The 22769-nt window shown below is 40.0% G+C and overlaps 1 protein-coding gene across 6 annotated transcripts in view; it reads right to left on the bottom strand.

Moving 5' to 3' along the window:
• Nucleotides 1-2768: 2768 nt before the first annotated feature.
• The window catches only part of rnf24 (ring finger protein 24), a 45755-nt gene continuing 25754 nt past the window's right edge, over nucleotides 2769-22769 (bottom strand). For 5 of the 6 annotated variants that reach the window (XM_080721649.1, XM_080721650.1, XM_080721651.1 and 2 more), the window contains 4 exons: nucleotides 21927-21969; nucleotides 20294-20335; nucleotides 10442-10521; nucleotides 2769-8259 (listed from right to left, as the gene is read on the bottom strand). In XM_080721649.1, the coding sequence (XP_080577775.1) occupies nucleotides 8106-8259; nucleotides 10442-10521; nucleotides 20294-20335; nucleotides 21927-21969 (319 nt within the window). In that variant the 3' untranslated portion in view covers nucleotides 2769-8105. The remainder of the gene's footprint in view (nucleotides 8260-10441; nucleotides 10522-20293; nucleotides 20336-21926; nucleotides 21970-22769) is intronic. The other variant, XM_080721648.1, reaches the window with a different exon arrangement.

Below are 22769 nucleotides of genomic sequence, written 5' to 3'. Positions count from 1 at the left end.
TCGAACCTGCAACGCTGCAAGGGCTGGATTACCAGCCTATAGTAGGTGCCTGGACCATTACCCTGGAGTATGAACAAACTTTTCACATTAGAATGTCAAAAATATTAGTCTATTTTTTAACATTGTCATAATAGATTGAAGACTGGATGATGTGTCTGTTATCATGCCATACCAATGATTGTTAAGTCTGGTGATGTGGAGGATGTGTTTTCAACACATTGTCCCTGCAAGGTGTTGTCCACCAAAATCCACCAATGTCCATCAGTGTTCTCATAGTCACTCTCAGATGTGTGACTATGAGAATAGGATCAACTTGTATGTTAGGCTTCTTTTACACTAAATGTACGTACAAAGTTGTTACTAAATGAGAATTAGGTCCACTTTGAAGCTGTATGGGAATGCATTGCGAGCACAAGTTGGTTGATAAAATGAGTTAAAGTGAAACTATGTAATCTATCTATTCATTGAACGGAATGGAGATCAGAACATCGAGCCGAATAGAAAACACGAAAACACTCTTCAGGCATGCTTTTATATCCATCTGCTATCTTCAAGAGTCTCACATGAAATCCCTCATTGTGACCGAAGGTCGCAGTATACCATGAGAAATGTCGTAGCTTGTCCGTCAGTACAGGAAGTGATGTCATCAAACCCTGACATCACTTCCTGTTCCACTTTCTGATGTCATCAATCCCAGGCCTTAACTGGCTAAATACTGTAAGTGTGGTACAATAAATTAAAAGTAGTTTTTCTCAACACAAATCACATATATTCTTTTTGTATTGTTCACCCATGTATGTACACTGCTCTTTGCAAAAAAAAAACAATAAAGAGGACAAAACCTTCTCATTTATGTTCTTCTAATATTTAAGACTTTTTAATAAAACGGTCTTGTGAATCCGCCATCAGAATCATGATATGGCTCATTTCATTATGCCCTTCATACACTTAAAACACATGATAACATTATTGCAAATGAATACAACACCCTCCTCTCACAGTAAGTCATGTTTCACAACTTGAGTGAAAGAATGTAGACTGTGGGCACTAGTTCACTAGAACATGAATCGTCAGGGTTGTTAAGTAACGGATTACATGTAACGGGATTACGTAATCAGATTACAAAAAACAGGTAACTTGTAAAGTCTCTGGTTACATTTTGAAATGTGTAATCTGGATTACAGTAACGGATCTGAATGATGGGGGTTACATGCTGGATTACATTCTCCCCTTGCCCTCATCAATTTTACAAATAAGTTATAACGCCAAACAATAAAATAATCAAGTCGAATCAGCGTAAAGTACTGCCACTTTGTTTAAGTAAAATTCTGTTGTCCTTTTCCTAATTTCATAGGCTCAATATCATTGTCTAGTTATCAATGGTAAAACTTGTTTTATTTAATTAAAGAGAGTTTTGCTAAAAAGTAATCCAAAAGTAACTGAAAGTAACTAGTAGTTACTTTTTAAATTGTGATAATCAGATTACGTTACTGACTACATTTTCTTTGCAAGTAACTTGTAACTGTAGGGGATTCCTTTTTAAAAGTAACCCTAACAACCCTGTGAACCCTGTGTTTTTGTCTCTTATTTGACTCTTATTAAAAGAGAGTCATGTGACAGTACTATAAAGTACTAATTTGAAGGAACTTCTTAAAATTGTTTTAATATTATTTAGGTAGTGTATTTGGTAAAAGGCCCATGATACTGGCTATTTCAAGGTTATGTTAAACATAACCACTAGAGGTCTGTGTTGAGGCACATTGAGGTGTTCATACAGTTAATACTTAAAGTACATTTACTTAAATAAAACATGTGAGTACTTCTTCCATCACAGGCTGTGACAGTAGTTATTGTCTTCTGGGGATTAACATTCAAATTGACTGCAAGATTTATGGATTTGGCCTTTGTCTTAATTTTTTCTTTTCTTTTTGTGAACAGTACAGTACAGTTAAAATCCCTGATGAACCTTCATATCTCAGCTATATATGACATTTAAGTGGCAGTGATTGAGAAGGAGATGTTAATCCAACTATTGTAGGCCTAATCAAGATGTTCAACCATGATAATGAGTCTTGATGCTTTGAGGACTTCACAGCACACATTAGTATTCTCAGCTACAGTATATGTTTATGTTAATGTGCCATTTCATTATTACTGGTATACTGCTATTCTTTGCAGAAATAGATGACCATTCAACAAACATAGCATGGGCTTGTAGTTTGGCAAAGACATTTGGTGAGTAAGGAAAACATTAGGGAGCCAAATAGAAACCTATACAGTCAAAGTATAGTACAGTACATAGTGATAACGTATGGTAAATTAAAAATCCTTGTGTAGTGATAATAAAATAATAATTTGAATTCATATAGTGCCTTTCGAAAACCCAAGGACGGCTAACAATACAAAAAAAAACAATAACCAAACTTTTTTTCCCCGAAAGTCTGATTAAACAAGTGCATCTTCAGTGCAGACTTGAAAGAGTGCAATGTTGGCGTCTGGTGAATCGCCATGGGGAGAGAGTTCCAGAGGGCAGGGGCTGCCACACTGAAAGCTCTATCACCGAGGGTCCGCTTACTGCTGGGAGGGATGTGGGGGACCCAGGTCAGAAGACCTCAGGTTCCGCAGGTACCGTGGGGCAAGGGCATGGAGAGCTTTATAGTGTGTAGAGTGAACCTGCTTTGTGTTTGGACCAAAAAAATCAATTTACCACACAACACATCATTTCATATTACTTCCAAAACTTGGAAACTTTATTTACAGTTCAAGTCAGTCACATGCAAGTACGTTTTTTTTTAAATGAATAAACGTGAAATTAGGCAAAAAAAAAGGCATTTTATTTTCTCCAAAATAGCAATTAAATATACAAAAATAGAGCTTACAAATACTGTACAGCAAATTGTCTCCAAAAATATTCTGCTGCAGAATTCTCAAAAGTTTTATAAACAATGTCTGTGGGGGTCCACAAACAGCATCAGTGTTACAAAAAGGGGGTCAGGGTAACATTGTGGGATGGGGGTGTTTATGGGACCCAAGAGAGAGGCATGTGTTGGTACAAGTGGGAAAGGTACTGTATGTTCATTGAAACATTGAGGGAGAGCTTATTTGAGGCTCAGGGATTCTAGGGCACTACACAGGGAATAAATACACACAATACAACAAGAAGATACTTCAGTTTAGTGAGGCAGTGATAAAGCCCAAAGGGGTCTAGAAACATTGGGGGAAATAAAGACCCTCACTTAAGAAGGGGTGTGTACCAATTTGGAATGACCTCCTTTAAATGTATTGACTTTCATAATGATATACTTCTTGAAACATCAAATCCAAATACTATAATACCAACTCATGCTCTAGTATTACTTGATGGCTGTCACTTCAGAGTCCGTCTCATTCTACTAACAAGAGTCAGTGAATTATTGTCCTCTTTCTGGACACCTGAAGCAGGAACTCTGGATTTCCTTGTAGTGGTATTTGAGCCCGAGTTGGATTTCCCTAAGCATTTCAGCCTGAGTGGGCCTATTCATCTATTTATGAAATGATTTGAACACAGAACTAGCACTGAGGTCACTGATGTGATCACAATTAGGAATAGTGATTCATGGCCATTTGTCATGAATGCACATTTTCATTAACCTTTTTGGCAACAATCTGGAACTGACTATTAATAAAAAGGTAATTTAATTTAGCTAACACAGCCCACGAGACAACGTTAAAACCAATTAAGCCCCATTTAAAATTATCGAAAATGTTCAAAAGATGATCTACAAGCTCACTTCACTTCACATCGTGACATGTTTTGAGCCTGTACATATTTTTGAAGATTTGATATTTATTTTAAATGTATATATTTAAGTATGTAGGTGTAAATTAGCAAATTAAAAAAGGTATTTCGAGTACACAATGTTAGCACTGTCTCAGTGCAACTTGTTACCTATTGTCCAAAATGTTATTTTGCCATAAACACGTATGCTTGTTTATATTATTGTGTACTATAAATACTTTTTTAAAGTTTGGTGAACTGGAGTTGCAAAGTATTACGAATCTTGCTTTTTTTTAACTCAAAACAGTGTCGAGGATTTTAACATCGTCAGCTAATTTACTTTAATTCCTTTTTTGGCACTTTGTCTTTATCCAGACTAGGACGGCACACTCAGTCAAGGAATTCAAGGAGACGTCAACGATTAAATACAATACATTGTTGGGCAAATGGCAGGAAGTACTGAGCTGCCATATCATCTCTGGGAAGGAGGCACCTTCCATTCTATATAAATACACTATTCTCATTACTACTCTCTATTTACAATGGTGATTTCAGTGGCAATTTGCCTACATAAACTGTCATGCTTTCACATTCAGTCTCCCTTCATCTACATTTTTAATCATCCCACAAGCTAGACATAAATTCAAAGACAAACCTGCATATTAAAACTTGTTATTTGTTACCATTAGCCGTGTTTAGGCTCTAAAAGATCTCCTGGGACAGTAGCAGGGCACAGCTCAGAAAATACTTGATACCAGGTTTTAGTATATATTTTTTTTATATAGCCTACTCTTGATACCATTGTAAACGAGGGTCATTCCCCAATGGTTTCTCAAGGTGAAATAAGGGTTGATGACCTTTTTGTTTTTAGTTTAAAAACATTGCTCAAGAATAAGGAAACCAAATTAAGGAACAAATAAAACAATAAAAAATAAGAAAACATTGAATGCCTGCCCTGATTTAAAATCTCAATTTGCACATGCTACTTTCCTAGTAAGCTTGGATACATTTTAGGAGCACATGTAAAGTAGCAGAAATCTCTAATGAATCAAAGATCTTCTCAAATTGGTATCTCACTGCCTCTGCAAAGCTACAGTGCAAGAAGCAATAAGATACCAAAATAACTAATATACTTAAGATGGCCAGGCTCACAGGGTGTTTTCCTCTTGTTCAACTGTAAATCAAACCTTAACTACTGCAGTACGAACATGTCTCGTCCCTCAGAAGCACTGGTAACCACTCTCCAACACTCCTCTATTGAGACATACAGTATATAAGGGTTACCGCTCTACCTCTATGTGACAGAGTAGTCTCTCTCTATTGTTTAATTATCAGTAGGAGCTATTTGACAATCTTCAATTCACTTCCATAATCATAAAACCTCTGCAATTCAACCTCTTAACGTTTGGCTTTATAGCATGAAAGCTATTCAAGAACATGCTATTGATGAAGTTCAATATATATTCTGTCTGTGTCCTTGAGAAAGACACAGAATTTCTCCTTGCTCATTTTGATCCTGACAAAAGAATTACACACCTGTTTAATTTCTATCCTAGATTAATAGATTGTTTCACGTGGGTGTTACGCATTTGGGACACTTTCCTCTTCCACTGCTTATTTCTATACTCAAACAGAATTTTAAACCATTGATTGATGATGGCTACTCAAAGAATGTACACAATGGCAAGGTTCATAGGGATCTGTGTTTTGGTGAACAAAACCACAATGCGTGGCATAGAGAAACACAGTGAAATAGAAGTGGGGAGAAAGCGCCAGAATAAGGGCACTAAAGAGCAGGGCTGTGTGTGGAGATGAATAAAAATGCTGCCTCGCCCAAACTTGCTGACCACTGCCTCTCTCTGTCAGCATAGCAAGGGGACTAGTATGCGCTCATGTCCACTTGTGTACACAGTAAAAATCCTCTGTGTTAATTGAACCTGGGAGCTGCACAAATGCATCAAATAGACCCATATCCACTAGCTAGCCAATTATGTTTAGGCCAGTATTTGTCATATCGACCACTCTGTAAATTTGAAGGTAGAGTTTTGTGTGATTGTGTGAATAGCACCTTTTTAGGAGTTGAATTGCAAAGGAAGCCCTAACCCTAACCCTAACCCTTGTTTCCTTTAAAAATGGATTCAAATTGTATGTACCAATTTTAACCTGCTCTGAAGAAGGCCCTCGTGCCGAAACGCGTCAGCGTTCAGAATAAAATGGAACTCAACATCTGAGCCTGTCTTGTACCTCATTCTGGTGTGCTGCTTTTTCCACTTTTGTGGATCCTTTAAAGCAGACGTGTCATTGGTTCTAGTCAAAGTGATGTATAAGCTATTTTCTGGTATGATGGGTAGTAAGCCTACATGGTTTTGTGTTTGTTTGTAACCCTTAGAACGTTTTTAGAGAGGTTATCCTTCATCTGAAGCATGTGACCACTACGAATTCACCACCACAGCTCAGCATTAAAATTTAAATAATAAAACCTAGAACTGTTCAGTTACTGCACATACTATATCAGTGTTTAATGTAACACCATAGCCAACAGGTTTTTGTTTAGTTAAACACAATTAAATGAGGTTCCGGGGAGGTTTAGCAGATAAAGATATTGGCTGTAGACATACTGATGTCTATGTGGATGTTTTTGTAAAATCGGATTCCTGATTAGACTCATCCCCACTGGACTCCTGGATTGCGTGTTTAACTGTATAAAACCAAAACAACTCAACTGTGGATTTTTCCAACACTGTTTTGATAGCATCATGTTGACTAATGACTGTTAAGGAGGGGCAATGTTAAAAAATGCCAAAGACTTATGTAACACAACTAATGTCTGATTGGCTGTCCCAAGGATTCATAGGAACAGCTGATTGGTTGTTTCAGGGAGTCAGGGAGTCATAGGAACATGGGATTGGTTGTCATAGTTATAGGAAGGACCCCTCAGGTCAGGTTTCTCCATGGCCTGCTCTCCAGAACACAGGAAGTGACTAAAGCCCCTGTGTGTGTGTGTGTGTGTGTGTGTGTGTGTGTGTGTGTGTGTGTGTGTGTGTGTGTGTGTGTGTGTGTGTGTGTGTGTGTGTGTGTGTGTGTCTTTCTGTCTTCAGTCAATAATGTCCTCCCAAGACATATCATTTGTTCTTCATTGTGTTTTCTTTCCATATTCACAGTACTTTCCTAAGCATTGTTGCATAATGCCACTGCAATCTATAAGCCACATAGCCAGTGAGAATTAGGTGAATTGTTTGAAAGACCAACAGTGGCCATACTGTAAAAAAAAACTAAAAACTAAAAACACACAACTTGTCAAGTTTATCAAGCTATAAAGCCTTTGTGTGTGTGTGTGTGTGTGTGTGTGTGTGTGTGTGTGTGTGTGTGTGTGTGTGTGTGTGTGTGTGTGTGTGTGTGTGTGTGTGTGCTTGTGTGTTTGTGTGTGGGGCATGGCACAAAAAATAAAAACATCTGGGTTACAACACATTCAGGCCTTCAACAGTAATTCACATTTAGTTGGACGCTGAGTCCCGAGGTTCAATGAGCTTTTTTCTGATGAGCATGTGATTGTGTATTTTCCTGTATTAGTCAGACCACAACATTTTGTCCACATTTTCTAACATTACACTGAATTGGGTATAGTTGTCCCTTTAAGGTAGACCTTTGCCCTTAAAAACCAAAGTTCACTCAGTAAAAAAAAAGAAAGAAAAACAAAAACTAAAAAAATAACACGTGGCTCTGTACATATAAAGAAATAATAGTTAATAAAATATAAAATAGGACCTGGCTACTACGCTCACAAGCAATTAAGTTTGAGATCTCATAAAGTGCTTGTTATAAAGAAAACAATAATAATAAAAGCTGAAGAAAATAATGCAACCGTTTTTTATACATTTCAAATATTTGTAGTTCTTGGCTTTTGTGTCTTATTTTCTTCTTGTCTTCCGCTGGTGTCCCCAGAAAAGTGCTTTGGTTGTGAAACAATTGTTGCCCAGGCTTGGCAGAGCAGAAAACTAAGAGAACTCCTATTCTCTATTTGTCCATGACAAGAATAAAAAAAAAAAAAAAAAAAAAGGAGAAATAAAATAGTACTGTAGCTGATGGCCATACATCCTTGTAATGAAGCCATCAAGGCAAAAAGAGAGAAGAGAGGAAAGCAGAGGAGCAGATTCACTCCCTTGTGACTCTCCGCAAGTCCGCATAGCAGCTCTACTTTCTCCAGTCTATCTGTTCTCATGCTCAGAAACAAAGATGTGCAGATGTCCTCAGATGCAAATGTGACTGTACAGGTGGGTGACCAGGTTGTTGTTTTTTGGCTGTGTCTGTAGTGTGCAACGGTAACCGTGTATGTGTGAGTGTGTATTTGCTACACCAGATTTTCCACGCCAGGCAAAGGTTGCTGTATTGGCACTGGAGCTGGCACAGGATCCATGGGGCTGCCAGCTTGCTGCGCCAGCTGTAAGACTGGCATGTTGCACAGCGGGCACACCTTCCTCACCTCTAACCATTTAATCAGGCACCTGCATGGACACAGAGACAGAGAGAGAGAGAGAGAGAGAGAATGAGATGGAGCCAGGACTTTCAGCTGACGTTATCTCATGACTTGGTGACTTAAACCCTTTTTGAGCGGTGGTAAACCGCTCCTAAGAGTGGCTGTGCGTGTGTCTGTAGCCACTTCTCCTTAGAGTTTTGCCATAGCAATGTGTTTTCCTCCGCGTTTTGCCATAGCAATATGTGTGTGTGTGTAGCCATATTACATCATATTACATCACCAATTATCTGTAGCCACTTTTCCTCAGCGTTTTGCCATAGCAATATGTGTGTGTGTGTGTAGCCGTATTACATCACCAATTACATCCTAGACCTATCTGTAGCCACTTCTCCTCAGCGCTTTGCCATAGCAATGTGTTTTCCTCAGCGTTTTGCCATAGCAATGTGTGTGTGTGTAGCCATATTACATCACCAATTACCAATTGAAGACGTTATGCAAGCACAACCACCGCTCACTTCACATTGGGTGTGATTTTTTCAAATACACATACATTGGAGTATCCGTTTCCATTAACAATACCTGAATTCCAGTACTAAAATGTTAGCCCTTCTTTTCAAGGCAGCCACTTGCCCATGATAGGAATGTTATGTGTTACTATAGCCATTCAGTTAAAACAAATGCTGATGTGATTTGAGTGACACTGTAGTATAAATATAATATAATATAAATTGAACCTTAGTTACTAAAAAGTTACAACAACATTTCTGACCAGGAGAGGTAAACAGACGTAGGTAACAAAAAAATAAAATAAAAAATAACGTCTGGATAAGTGATGAAATTCAGGCCATCTTGTTCATTTGGGCTGACGCATCGCAAATCCAGAAACATCTGGACTCCAGCATTAGGAACACATGCTACATTACTGACTAGCATAACAGAAAACAGCTGACTACAGCATTGAGTTACTATACAGCATCATAGCAAAGAACACGGCCCCTCTGGCCCCAATTGTAATGAAAAGACAACCGGTCTCAGCTGTGCTCAGCACTGCATGGCCTGGCACTTCATGATGGAAATGAGGTACTGGTGAAACAAAGACTGAAACATTTATTTTTGGGCCAACATTATTAAGAATATCTTACATTAAGGATCATGTAGTGTGCTTAATCTCAGTCCTACACAAGAGATGCACTTTCCATTCCTGAAATTAGGTGAAATAAGCCATTCGTTGGCCATTTTTAAACAAAGCACCTCACGCTACATTCCATTAGCTACACAGAGAGCTTCATCTACTCTGTGTCTGTGCCCCATGTCTCTATACAATCTGTCTGTCTATCTATCATTTATGCAGCTGTGAAGCTAACACAGAGAATGAAGGCAGCACTACCAGCAAATCACTGTGACTAAGAGCAGCTTGCATGCTGGTGAATTATTTACTGCAAGTCCAGGACTGTGTATTTTTAGGCACGAAAGTCCCAGCGCAGCAGCACTAACTGACAAATGGGATACGGGGACGTTGTGGAGTAATGTAACCTCATTACCTGACCAAGGCAGGTGTGTGTGTGTGTGTGTGTGTGTGTGTGTGTGTGTGTGTGTGTGTGTGCGCGGGTGGGTGGGTGGGTGCGTGAGTGTGCGTGCGTGCGTGAGTGTGCGTGTGTATGTAGTGTGTTGTAATTGAGTGAGAGGGTTCCCAACCTCAGTGTGGAACAAAACTGGGTCATTGGGAGTGAGGTCCTTCACTGAGGTCAACAGCTGAGTGACCAGCTGTGTATGTGAAAACATGGGGAGAAAAAAAGCTCTCATTGACAAACTTTGTGTGTGTGTGTGTGTGTGTGTGTGTGTGTGTGTGTGTGTGTGTGTGTGTGTGTGTGTGTGTGTGTGTGTGTGTGTGTATCTTTTTGTGTCCATGCTTATGTTGAGTGGACGAAGTACCATAACACCACATAGTAAATTGGAAGTGTTCAAATTGTGTGTGTACTAGTATTAGCTAGCGGCTAATACACCTATTATTTTAGTTTCCAATAACCTAGACTAATAATCATTAACACTACAGTATATTATCTACTCAACGTCCCAAATCCACTAAAAAGGCCTGTATGTATGGACTTTAGAGTCGCAATTTGGACTGTCTACACTGTGTGTGTGTGTGTGTGTGTGTGTGTGTGTGTGTGTGTGTGTGTGTGTGTGTGTGTGAGTGCACATATACGTACTTCCTGTGAAAGGCATGTTTGCAAGGGCAAATCCCCAGCTCATCTTTTTGTTTGAACTCCTCCAAGCACACTGCACATATCTGTTAGAGAGGTGGAGAGAAACAGAGAGAAGGTAACAATCAGTTGAGTTTAAAATACTGCATTGACAAACAAAGGTAACACTTTACTTTTGGGTCTATAATACATTATAATCGCATTCATAATGTGTAGTAGAGGTCTTCACGGGTCCAATTTGAACTACCCGAACCCAAAAGGACCCGGGGGAAATGGACCCGGACCCATATGGCCCCGTCTATCATTTGGAATTTGAGAACCGTTACCCGATCAGCCCCGAGACGTGATGGATCCGATCCGAACGGCCCCGCCTGTTATTAGAAAAATTGGATCCGATACCCGAGCAGAACGAGAGATCCGAGACCCGAACCTGTCGCCCCGAAATGAAAGAATGCCAACGTTATTATATTAAGAGTTGTATCAGACATATTTCTTACCTAACGTCGCCACGGTGCTGCTGTTGCTGTCAGCGGCGCTGTGCCTCTCGCTCTCGCCAAAAGATGATCTTTTCCCAGACCAGTAAGTCAATGCGGACAGTTTGTAAATACAAATAAATCCATGTTTTTATTCCTTCTTCTTTAGCTAGCCAATGCTAATGCTATCGTTTTCTGTCGCATGTGTTGTTCATTATATCTTTCTGCTTTGAGTGTCCATTTTGCTCTGCAGAGCATGACAACACGCAATGACAACTCCATTGTAAACCGTTAACCAAAACGTTACGTTAATATCTTTGATAATAATAACAATCCAACTGATACAGTCAGTGTTGTTGTGACTGAGTGAGTTCTACTTCTCAGTTCTCACAACCAATGCAACAGATTACATGCTGCATCTTTAGTGCCATCGTGTGGCGTTATCTATTTGGTGCAGTTGTTGCGTTCACTTTCACTTCAATCTCGGCCTGTCTCGGCTGAGTCGGCTCCACTCGGGTAACAGGAGATACCCGGGGAACCGGGGCAGACGGCCCCGGCCCCGGCCCGCCCCGCGGTAAAAGCTCGAAAACGGCCCCGTTACCCGGCTCGGTTCGGTTCGGATCGCGGGTAATTTCGGATCTCGGGCAGGTCCGAAGACCTCTAATGTGTAGTCAACTATAAAATACACACATAAAGAACCCGTGTCTTTGGTTGTACCAAAATAAATGGCCAGGGAAATAACAGAGTCACTCAAGCATGCAATTTAATAATGGGATGCAGCTTGAAGTCAAGCTCCATGGGGCAGACAGTGGTCAGGGTGCTGACAATGAGTGAGGTGGTGAATTACAGGCTGTGACAGTAATGACCAAACATTAAGCCTACTGTCACAGCAAACTAGCGCAGTGCCAACCCAGTCAATCTACACTCTTTGATAGTAACACAGTGATGGAGAAAACACAGGTGACTCTTGTCACATTAAATCCACCAGTCACACGCCCTCGCCCAAGCCACCAGCAGGCGTCACTTTGCATGCTTTTGCATTCGGTCCTTTTCTTGGCTGTTGTCTAACATTGGCAAAAAGCTTCCTTCAGGGACAATGGACGTACTTCTCTTTTGTCCTCTCCCTCTCTCTATCTCTCTCACCTTTTTCTCCTCTTCTCCTGTTGAATAGCAGGAGGTTCAGAGGGTTCAGGATGAAAGGAGCGGTGCCGGCCGTCTAATGTTTCTCTCTGGGGATTTTTTGTTTTGGGATGAGGAGAACAAGTCTTTCTATAGAGGGCTGCTTTGCTCTCATTCTCAATGCTAGATCAATGTCTCGGTTCTTTTCCATGGCTTGGCTCATGGGAGAGGAATGGCGGCACTAGCCAACATTTTAGTTTTCACACAACCTCTCACAGTTTCTCTCTCTCTCTCTCTCTCTCTCCATCTGTCTTTCTTCATCTCTCCATCCCTTTCATTCACTTTCTTCTTTTCTATGTTTTTCTATCCATCTCCCTCTCTGTCCATCTCTTTCTGTGTTCTCTATCTCGTTCTCCCTCTCTGAGAGTTTCTTTGATGTTCCTCTGGCAGATCTGAAACTAGAGCCAGTCAATTTCCTATGATAGGAAAAAAATTGGAAACACTCCAGCCACTGTGTAGCCGGCAAGGTACATCAGATGGACCAATTCAGCGTAATTAAGACTAAATTTAAAATCTGGGGCTAATTTGATCATATAGCCCTGGTGTGATGCAATCTCTAAAGTGTGTTCCTTGTCTAATGACTTTGGGGGATTCAAATATCGTCCAAAATAACAAGGTTTGACAAATGAGTAATTTAAGCAAGTTTTTTATTGCTTTTGAACCAAACAAAAGCCTTGTTCCCAGCCTAACTCATATGCGAAGAGAAGAGATGTTCTAGCCTTGATCTCTTTAGCTAAACTACCAACTGCAAAATACATATGCAAATTTGACAGCAATGATGTATACTTTGCCAACTAACACAGTCAGTATTCAAATCATATTAAGTATTATGTCAATATTTAGACATGTGGGAGCCAGCCAGCCTGCCTTACCAAATATGAATATGCCTCTGGCTCATATCTATTCCACTGATATAGCATATGGAGAATATCTAAGACAACAATTAGCAGTTGCTTTTTTTTATAACATACTGTAAGGAAATGACTTAAAATGAGGAAAGTTGAATGGGTAGCGGGATGCATTAGTTTGAACTGCAGAGTATAATGACATCATAAGTGGAGATGCTAGTTGTACATATTGTATCGACTGTACTTGGTACAATATTGACATATAACCTATAACTGTACATCATAAAAGTCTAGCTTTCAAAACCTACCGCTATGGAAGCATTTCTACAGTAATAAATAAATAAATAAATACAGTATATATATATTGATATAATTGTGGAGTGGTGCAATGAAGCAGCAAGGTAGTGTCCATGTCCCCCCAACTTAAGAAAAATCACCAATAAATCTTTTCAAAATACTGTTCAATTGTAATTTAAAATATATTTTATTTTGAAATCATTCACACATTCGCACAATGCTAATTTTCTTAATTTATACTCTGCCAGATTTAGAGTGCCAAAAGAATTGATAGGCTGTCAACAACAATCACTTGTTGTCAACAGTGATATTATAGTGAGCACTAAGTTCAGAGAACTTGAACGGATATAAACTCAAGAGTGGAGCAAAAAGACAAAAAAAAAAGAACAAGTTCTGTTGAACAAGGAATAGCTCAACTAACTGTTGTTTACTATCGTGAAGTTTGCATGACTATACAGCCTGCGTGCAGTAGGCTACACAGAACACAGAGTTCAGCACCACTGACAGCCAGTATGTCATTTTGAAATGTTATCAATGTTATCAATTTTGTTATAAATTTTGAAAATCTGTTATCAATAGCATTAATGGTTAGAAAACTTTTACTCAGCAGCCCATCAGTTCTGTAGGCTACTCATCTGTATTTAGCCACTTGGTGAGTGTTGCGCTTCGTGAAGTTATCCAGTCAATCTTCAACATCATCATCATAATTTTTAACTAATAACATAACAACAACGATCAATCTATCCTTTATATCTTTTGTTTTAATCAGGTAATTTGGAGATTTAGCGATTAGGCTTGCGACCATGGCACGACGCACTGTAGTTGGTTACTTAAATGATTTGGATTCATGTTAATATACTATGATATATCAATGCTCGTAAGGCCTCAGTTAAGCATGCAGGGCATGTTCATATTTTTGGGGGGTAATTTTAGCACCATATCGCATGCAAAAATACAGTGTAATTCATGGCATGCATTGAAAATGGATATGGCCGGGTTTATCAAGTAGCTAATCATTCCAGACATTACGGCCTGCAGTTTAAAATCCTAGTGTAACATCTACGTTGGTGATATTTCATCTCCCCCACTCTAAAATAAAAATACTCTTGAGAAAAGTGCTTGTTTAAGGTCCCCCGTTGTAATGAGATCCGCGCCCTTGGATCTTCCTAGTCTTCCTTTTTTGTTAGGATACCTAATGGTTGACAATGGCAATCAAGTTATTTGAAACAGACAGCCATAGATGGCGATGGATCCGCTATCTTGGCTGCCGTCTAGACATTGTTGCAATTACATCTCTCCATTGAGAGAGGGTGACAATGGACACAAAACTAACGGATTATAGCTTAAGGGTTGGATCCATTGTGTGCCCAACTGCCCACACAATTTGAAAGATAAGCAAACCAGAAGAGCGAAAGAAAACTCTGTCACACGTTTACTCAAACGTGTGACACGTTTACTCAAACGTGTGAGTGTTCAAACTCTACTCAGAACAGATATCATGTGAGCTGATACTGCAGTGCGTCACAGGAGACACTTGGAATAATCCCACTGAGGCAGGGCTATCTGATGCACACCAACTCCTTCAGCCCAGCGTCTCACAAAACATCAAAGAGAGAATGGTATGAGGCTTGGCACCTTACACTAGGGCAGCACTGTGTTGCACAATAAATTGAACATAATACGGCTGCGTGCGGATGTGAACAGTGCTGCGTAACATCCTCTCCTAGTGTAGATTTCTACATTTCCTACAATACCTCTCTTCCGAATAAGGCATCCATCCTGCTTGTTCAGGAGATATTGCTCTATGAGCTTCAGGCAGTATTAGTTGTAAACCAGTAGATGTCCTATCTAACACCAATAGTCAATATACAGTAGGGAAAGCACCTCCAACCACTGTATAAGTACAAATTATATATTATTGTTATTGCAACCGTAGGTCGCAAGTTTAGTATGTGAACGGTCACAGTTTGTCCGTATGTATCTCTGTCTATAACGCTTGACACTGTGGTTCTATGGGTTTGTCGCTCTGACACTCTGACTGTGGTTCCTCTGACACATCACTGTGACATCTCATGTGACATCAGTTTACTATCAGAACGGTCACATCTTGTCCGTAGACGTCCGTCTCTATGATGTCACACTAACAGAATCCCTTTTATGGCCATATACGGAGTTCCCTGATGTCATCAATATTAAGCCCATATACGTCTCTGATGTCAGGGGAACCACTTTAACAGAATGGGTTTGCCGCTCTGACATCACACTCTGACTTCACTGTGATGTCAGGGGAACCACACTAACAGAATCCCTTTTATGCCCATATACATGGAGATCCCTGGTGTCATCAATATTAAGCCCATATCTAACAGGACTTCATATGGGAATGCCCATATATGGAGGCCACTTTAGCCACATACCACACTAACATAATCCATATATGGCCAAGACAGATGGCCAAGACAGCCCAAATCTGTGTGGCTGGTTCTACAGACAGGGATCTCCATGTATGGGCATAAATGAGATTGTATGTATGATGTCAGATGTCAGACGTCATAGGACTTTCACATAACGAATCACTGAGTAAGCATGTTTGGGCTCTCACAGCATATCTCCATATACAGTACATGGATCTCCATATATGGGTACCAGGGGTCTCCATATATGGTCCGATATACCGTACATCACAGGCCAGATGGCAAAGACATGGCGCGTCCTCGAGGTCGCAAGTCGCCCTGGGGCGTCTTTCTAGTATTGTAATTATATTGTAATAACATACTCTATCCTTCATATTGGTTAAAATACATTTTATTAATTAAAACATATTGGATTGCAACTTTACACAGAGTGAACTAACTTGAAACCGTTATTTCATGCCTTTAAAGTTTCTGAGTTGTGCTGCTGGAATATTAATTCATGGTTCTTGCTCTAGTTGACACCCAGGTTGAGCACAGCAGTGTACAGGGCATTTATATTTAGGGCTGTCACAATTATTACATAATCGTCTAATCGTGATTATTTGACATTATCGCAATTATTTTGTCATAATCGTCATAATCGTGAATGTTGAAAAATTTCTGAAATAGTGGAAATAGCCGATCTACAAGCTCACAACGCGTTGCATCGCGACGCGTTGTGAGCTTGTAGATCGGCTATTACCACTATCAAAGTTATTTTTTAAGTAGTAAGTTGTCAAATATGTCAGTAATTTCTTTGTATATTTAGGTTATGTGTCATATACCATGTACAACTTCAAAGCCTAAAAGCCAAACAGAAATGTAATTATCAACGACAAAAACACAATTAAATCGTTAATCGCCAATTATTTGAGTGACAATTAATCGTCATGTAAAATGTCATATCGTGACAGCCCTATTTATATTGTGATACTATGAAAATGTTGTGAATGGCGGGGATGACTGCAGGCTCTTGGAAGCTTGTATACCCACAATTCCAGTGGGGCATGAATTATTACACTGCCAACTAGGGCTGGGCAATGTTACCATGTTGTAATATAATATAACATTATATATAACAATATCGTCATATGAGACTAGACACTGTATCATCTGAGGGTTGGGTTAGGGTTATTAATATGTTGCCTTTTCCTGGTTTTAAAGACAGCATTACAGTAAAGTGATGTAATACTGTGAACCTTCACTTCACTGTTCTTATTAACCCACTTATTGTCTGTTATTATACAAGCATTACTCATTATTTATCAAACATCTCATTGTGTAATGAATTGGTGAAAGCACCAATAGTGCTCCCCACACATTATCGTCACAATATCCAAAGAGGTATTTTTGTCTCCACCAGCCGAAGGCTGAGGGAGAGTATGTTTTCCCCTCCGTCCGTCCGTCCGTCCGTCCGTGCGTGCGTGCGTCCGTCCGTGCGTGCGTGCGTGCGTGCGTGCGTGCGTCCGTGCGTCCTCGCAGTTTGTGAGCAGCTAATCTCAGTCACCGTTGGCCCGATCGCTGCCAAACTGAGCACACACACTCCCTGGATGCCAATCTAGAACCTCTGCCCCACATTTTTCAAATCAGCCTCATGGTGGCGCTATAACAGGCCGATTTGTGTGGCCTGGTTGTTACCAGCTAATCTCCGGCGCCGTTGGCCCGATCGCTGCCAAACTGAGCACACACACTCCCTGGATGCTAATTCAGAACCTCTGCCCCACATTTTTTAAATCAGCCTCATGGTGGCGCTATAACAGGCCGATTTGTGTGGCCTGGTGGAGACCTGTGCTCGGAAGAGCACTGCTTCTAGTTGTTCATAATTTTGTCCATATTGCCCAACGTACTGCCTACACAGAAGTTGTCCAAAAACCAAATGCTATAGGTTGTTATTAGGTTATTATTGCTGTATTAATTTATCAGTATAAAATACAGCAGCTACAGTTTATCAGGTTTAGAATAGATGGTAAACTACACAGGAACTTGGTTACATATTGAGGTCAGAGGTTGTTTTCATGATTACATGGTCCTACTAACCTACAGTACATAACTACACATGACTCAAAAGGGTAAATTGGTGAGCACTACCATTCCCAGATATTTTATTCATATCTGCCCATATTTCTTTCAAGGAACTCGGTCTATGTCATGTTTTACCGGTTTTCCTCTGCCTTGGTGGCTTCCAAAAACTGGGTCAGCCCCCTTAGGCTTGCTTGTGTGAGTGTTATTGTTTTAAATGATGCCAAACAGTGTGGCTCCTTCTGTCCCACACCCTGTCATCCATGTGACCATCTGTAGCAGTCTCTCACTTTCCAATAATAATAATAATACAAAAAAGAAAAAAAAAAAGCATAGCAGAGAAATTCCAGCTACGATGACAAGATGTGGTGATAGGGCTGTCACGATTATGACATTTTACATGACGATATTTGTCACTCAAATAATTGCGATTAACGATTTTATTGTGTTTTTGTCGTTGACAATTACATTTCTGTTTGGCTTTTAGGCTTTGAAGTTGCACATGGTAGATATGACACATAACCTAAATATACAAAGAAATTACTGACATTATTTGACAACGTATGCTTTAAAAAGAACATTGATAGTGGAAATAGCCGATCTACAAGCTCACAACGCGTCGCATTGTAGATCTGCTATTTCCACTATTTTTGACTTTCTTTTAAATATATGAACATTTTTCAACATGGAAACGATTATGACGATTATGAAAAATAATCACGATTATGTAAAAAAAATCACGATTGGACGATTATGTAATAATTGTGACAGCCCTATGTGGTGATCAATCGGGTGGCATAGTGCAGACCGCCAAGCATACAGGTGCTATCTGATAGTATTTCATTAACACCCTTGTGCTAGAGGGAGGCTGTCCATGGTAGGGGGGGGGGGCTGAATACTACAGCGAAGATGTGTCAACACTGTCTTCACTGAAAATAGGCATGTCTTTGCCAAAGTGTGAGTTAGCCTTAATGGTTAAGAATTAAGATGCCAATATTGTCCCCAAGTCCCTTAGTGTATTTTTTTTAACAACTGGGGCCCTATTTTGGTCCATGCCTTACCCCTTATCCCTAAACTTTTTTTTTCTTTTTCTTTTTTTTTTACTATTTTGAAACAAATGTTTAAATAGTTAAAATATCTGATCTACAAGCTCACAATGTGTCGATGTAGTATTTGGGTGTTTTAAAATGTTTTTCAAAATAGTACAAAAAGGCAAAGACGTTTAGGCATAAGGGGTATGTACAGTATGTATGTGAAAGCACCAATAGTGATCCCCACACATTATCGTCACAATACCCATAGAGGTATTTTGTTCATAATTGTGTCCATATTGCCCAACGTACTGCTACCTACACAGAAGTTGTAGGGATAAGGGGTAAGGCATGGACGAAAATATAGGTCCTGTCTTGTGTCCTCTCCTTATGCAGGACACTGACTGAACTCCTGATTTTGCAGATTAATCATCTACAAAAGACCATTGTCAAAAAAAGAAATATTGACTCACAGGAGTTAAGTAAGTAACAGAATCACAAAAAAGGACTATGTATGGTTTCAACAACCTCACTCCTAAACAACACATGGCACACAACATAACTGGGTTCATTGTCTTGCTCAAGGGCAGTTTGACAAAAAACCTGAACTTGAGACTAGAATTTGAACTTGTGCCCTTTCAGGCTACAATGAGTCTCTCAATCCACTAGTTCCTAGTAGAATACCACCCATTCACATTTTCACACAATTGGCACATGCTTGCAGTATATGCCAAGTGTGCTTATTCGGACACAGACACCCCAAAGCCCAGCAGCTGGTCACAGGCGCTGGAACATAGAGCACTGGGCTCTGTGGGCTGCTCTAGTTACACATTGCATAACAGGAATCTTGGTGGCCTGGAGGAGGACCATTTCATTGGTCATCTATTAGCAGGGGTTGAGACTCGTGTTGATACTGTGCCTTTAATAGAGTCATGACCTTTCAATCAACTGTGTGAAGGTACTGTGTGATGTGGTTGATGTGGCAGCATGCAAGTGAGAGAAATAATGTTAGGGGAGAAATGATGTCCATTTCCCTGAAAGATTCCCCTACGGTGAAATGATAGAGAAATAATGTCCCTTCTCAAGTAAACTACCACTACACTGACCGTGAGCAACCCCCAAATGGCTCCTTTTGAACTGCTCAGTGGCCAGCCCCTGCACTGGGGCAGCTGTCATGTGCGAGTTTCTTTAACTGGTGTAGATATGAAGTAGAGGTGTTTTTAGATTTACGTGTATAAATAACTGCTCAACACCCATGGTAATGTGCAGTTAACAAGGGCATGATTTCCCCCCCTTATTTCACCTCCCAGTGGAGGTGAAATAAGGTAAAATAAGGGGGAAAATCATGCCAACGGCAGTCATTGTGCGAGCGTGACACCCATTTATGGGTGGTTAATCCAAAATGTGCTAAGACAGCAGCACACTATATGTTCCAGTGTGACTCCAGGTACAGAATGTTCCTGACCGCTAGGTCTGCCTACGTGGAGGTGGTTCTCACTTCAATTCAACAGCTGATGGTAGGAAACATGATGTGAGAGGGAGGATAATGTGTACTTACCTCATGTAAGTTTAGTTCTTTGACTTTTTCCTTCTGTATAACCTAGAGGGATACAATGAAAGGTTAGAGGAGAACAGAACAAACTACAGCTATGAAATAAAGTATACCACACTACTACACCAAGCAAGCAACCAAAGAAAAGCACTAAATGTAACATTTAAACAGACACATAACCACTTTGGCATGCATATTCTTGGCATGTCATCACCAAGATGGAAATATTCAACAATTTGATGATTTTTGTAATTTTTTCCAAAATAGAAGATCTACGTTGTGGGATCAGGTGAGAGCCTGTGTATATGTGGGTAATATACTGTATGTACTGTACACAGTGTGTGTGTGTGTGTGTGTGTGTGTGTGTGTGTGTGTGTGTGTGTGTGTGTGTGTGTGTGTGTGTGTGTGTGTGTGTGAAAGAAATCCCTTGTATCCCCTGAGGGTCTGCTTACGTGCAAATATGCTTGTGTGAGGTAACCTGGTGGTCTTACATAAGCAGCTCAGTTAGCAAACCCTGTTAAATTCACAGCTTTTCTAATTGGCCCACGAGGTGGAGAGAGGGATGAGGGAATGTGAACGTGGGTGTGACTTAGCATCTCTATGCAAATGAAAGAGAGAGAGAGAGAGAGAGAGAGAGAGAGAGAGAGAGAGAGAGAGAGAGAGAGAGAGAGAGAGAGAAATACATTTGCCTAGCTTGCCAGGAAAATGTTTGGTAAAAGAATATATATATATAATATATACATATAATATACACATATACACCCTTTTTGTGTCACTTATAATACATACATTAATATGTAATTTAAATAAATTAGTTAAAACAAGCCAACTTGTAAGATGCAATCATCAACATTTAAAACAAAAAAATTCAAATAGATTCAAATAGATCTGCTATGTCGGTGTGCGACACAGCATGCACCATAAATCAGAAGTAGGTGTTACAACGGGGAGTTTGTGATGTGTTATTAACCATGTCTGAACGTTTATGTGCACATGCCAGATAAAGTAGACAAATGGATGATGGAACACTCAAACACTGAGACAGGGCACCAAGTTCATTCACTTTTGTGCTGAATGAGCCACCAAGGATGATATTTGGTTTAAAATCTTACTGGCGCTGAGCTATCAGTCGATATCGCATTGGGGGAAAAAAAAGTCACCTGTGTTATGAGCCACCAAGGCTGATTTTTTTATTACAGAACTCTTAACTGCAAACTGGCAGTCATATGAAGTTGGAAGATCAGTCGGTTGGAAGGTATGAAAGAAAGTGTCTGTGTTTTTTTGTTTGTTTGTTAGGCTCATAAACAGGTCCTCATACTGCTATTACTTAAAAGAAGGACAGGTGTGTTGTTGATGTTCTTGGTCACTCTGCATTTAAGGTCACTGTGACAAAAACAAGATCAGTGACAAGCACATTGTGGCCATTTCGCTCCTGTGACATACATATTACTCAGTGGGACTAAGGATCTTAGAGGGGAGAGTGTAGAGTGGCTATATCCGTTCTCTCATTCTCCCACAGTCTTTGACACTTTGTCATTGAACAGTATTTTAACAAAGGAGGCCACTACATGAAACCTTCCATGGCTGCCTTAGAGCTGATCATGTGTATACAGTATGTGTCAGTCAAGGGGTTGTTTACCTGTTTGTATGCATACAGCTCTTTGTGTGCCTGGTGCCGTAACCTGGGAAGATGAAGAGAGAAAACATCTCTTTGATTAGTAGATGAACCACTTCAACATGGTCTAGCACTCACATACATAATGACAGATCAGAACATCCTGTAAAAGGTAGGGATGGGCATTAAGAGTCTACTAGTCGAATAGCTGGTGTGCAGTGGAAAGGTTGTCGACGGCAACCAGTTTACGATTAATGTGATGGTGGTATTTTTCTCATTTTAGACACTTCATGCCTGCTGATTAAGATGAAATGTCTGTCTATTAGTCAATATAACTGGTGTGGCTGGTTCATAAGGATCACTTAAAGTAATTTAGCTCTAATTACAGCGCATTGTCTAGGGGGAAAAGGGCTAGCAAAAAGTATCTTTACAATGTAATGATTGCTGAGTGAGTGAATTCATCATGTCCTGACGAGGACCTCCGGAAGTATACTGTATGTTTGCATTGGAACTATGAGTGTGTGGCGCATTCCTCTCTTCTGCTGTGACCAACCCTGCCTCCGTCTTTCTCAGGAGGCACATGTTGGCACTTGTTTATTTATGTTGGGCGTTCTAAAAATAAAACGAGAAGATATGTGCGACTAATCAACTCCACTACTCGACTCGGAGAATGCCCATGCCTAGTAAAAGGAGAGGATTTTTAAAAGACAGATTGTGTTTCCTTAGCACGCACTCATAACCTGATGCCTGTCTGTTAATCTATTGCATAAACACAATGATGTACAGTTTATGATATGATATGTCAGTTATTACTGTGTGTTTTGTCAGGACCTCAGACTTGTGACTTTCCATGACATGACATTGGCT

The sequence above is a fragment of the Nannobrachium achirus genome, assembly GCF_963921795.1.
Source record: "Nannobrachium achirus genome assembly, chromosome: 3".
NCBI lineage: Eukaryota > Metazoa > Chordata > Actinopteri > Myctophiformes > Myctophidae > Nannobrachium > Nannobrachium achirus.
Note: the sequence above shows the minus strand (reverse complement) of the source record. Positions and strands in the feature narration are given on the sequence as shown.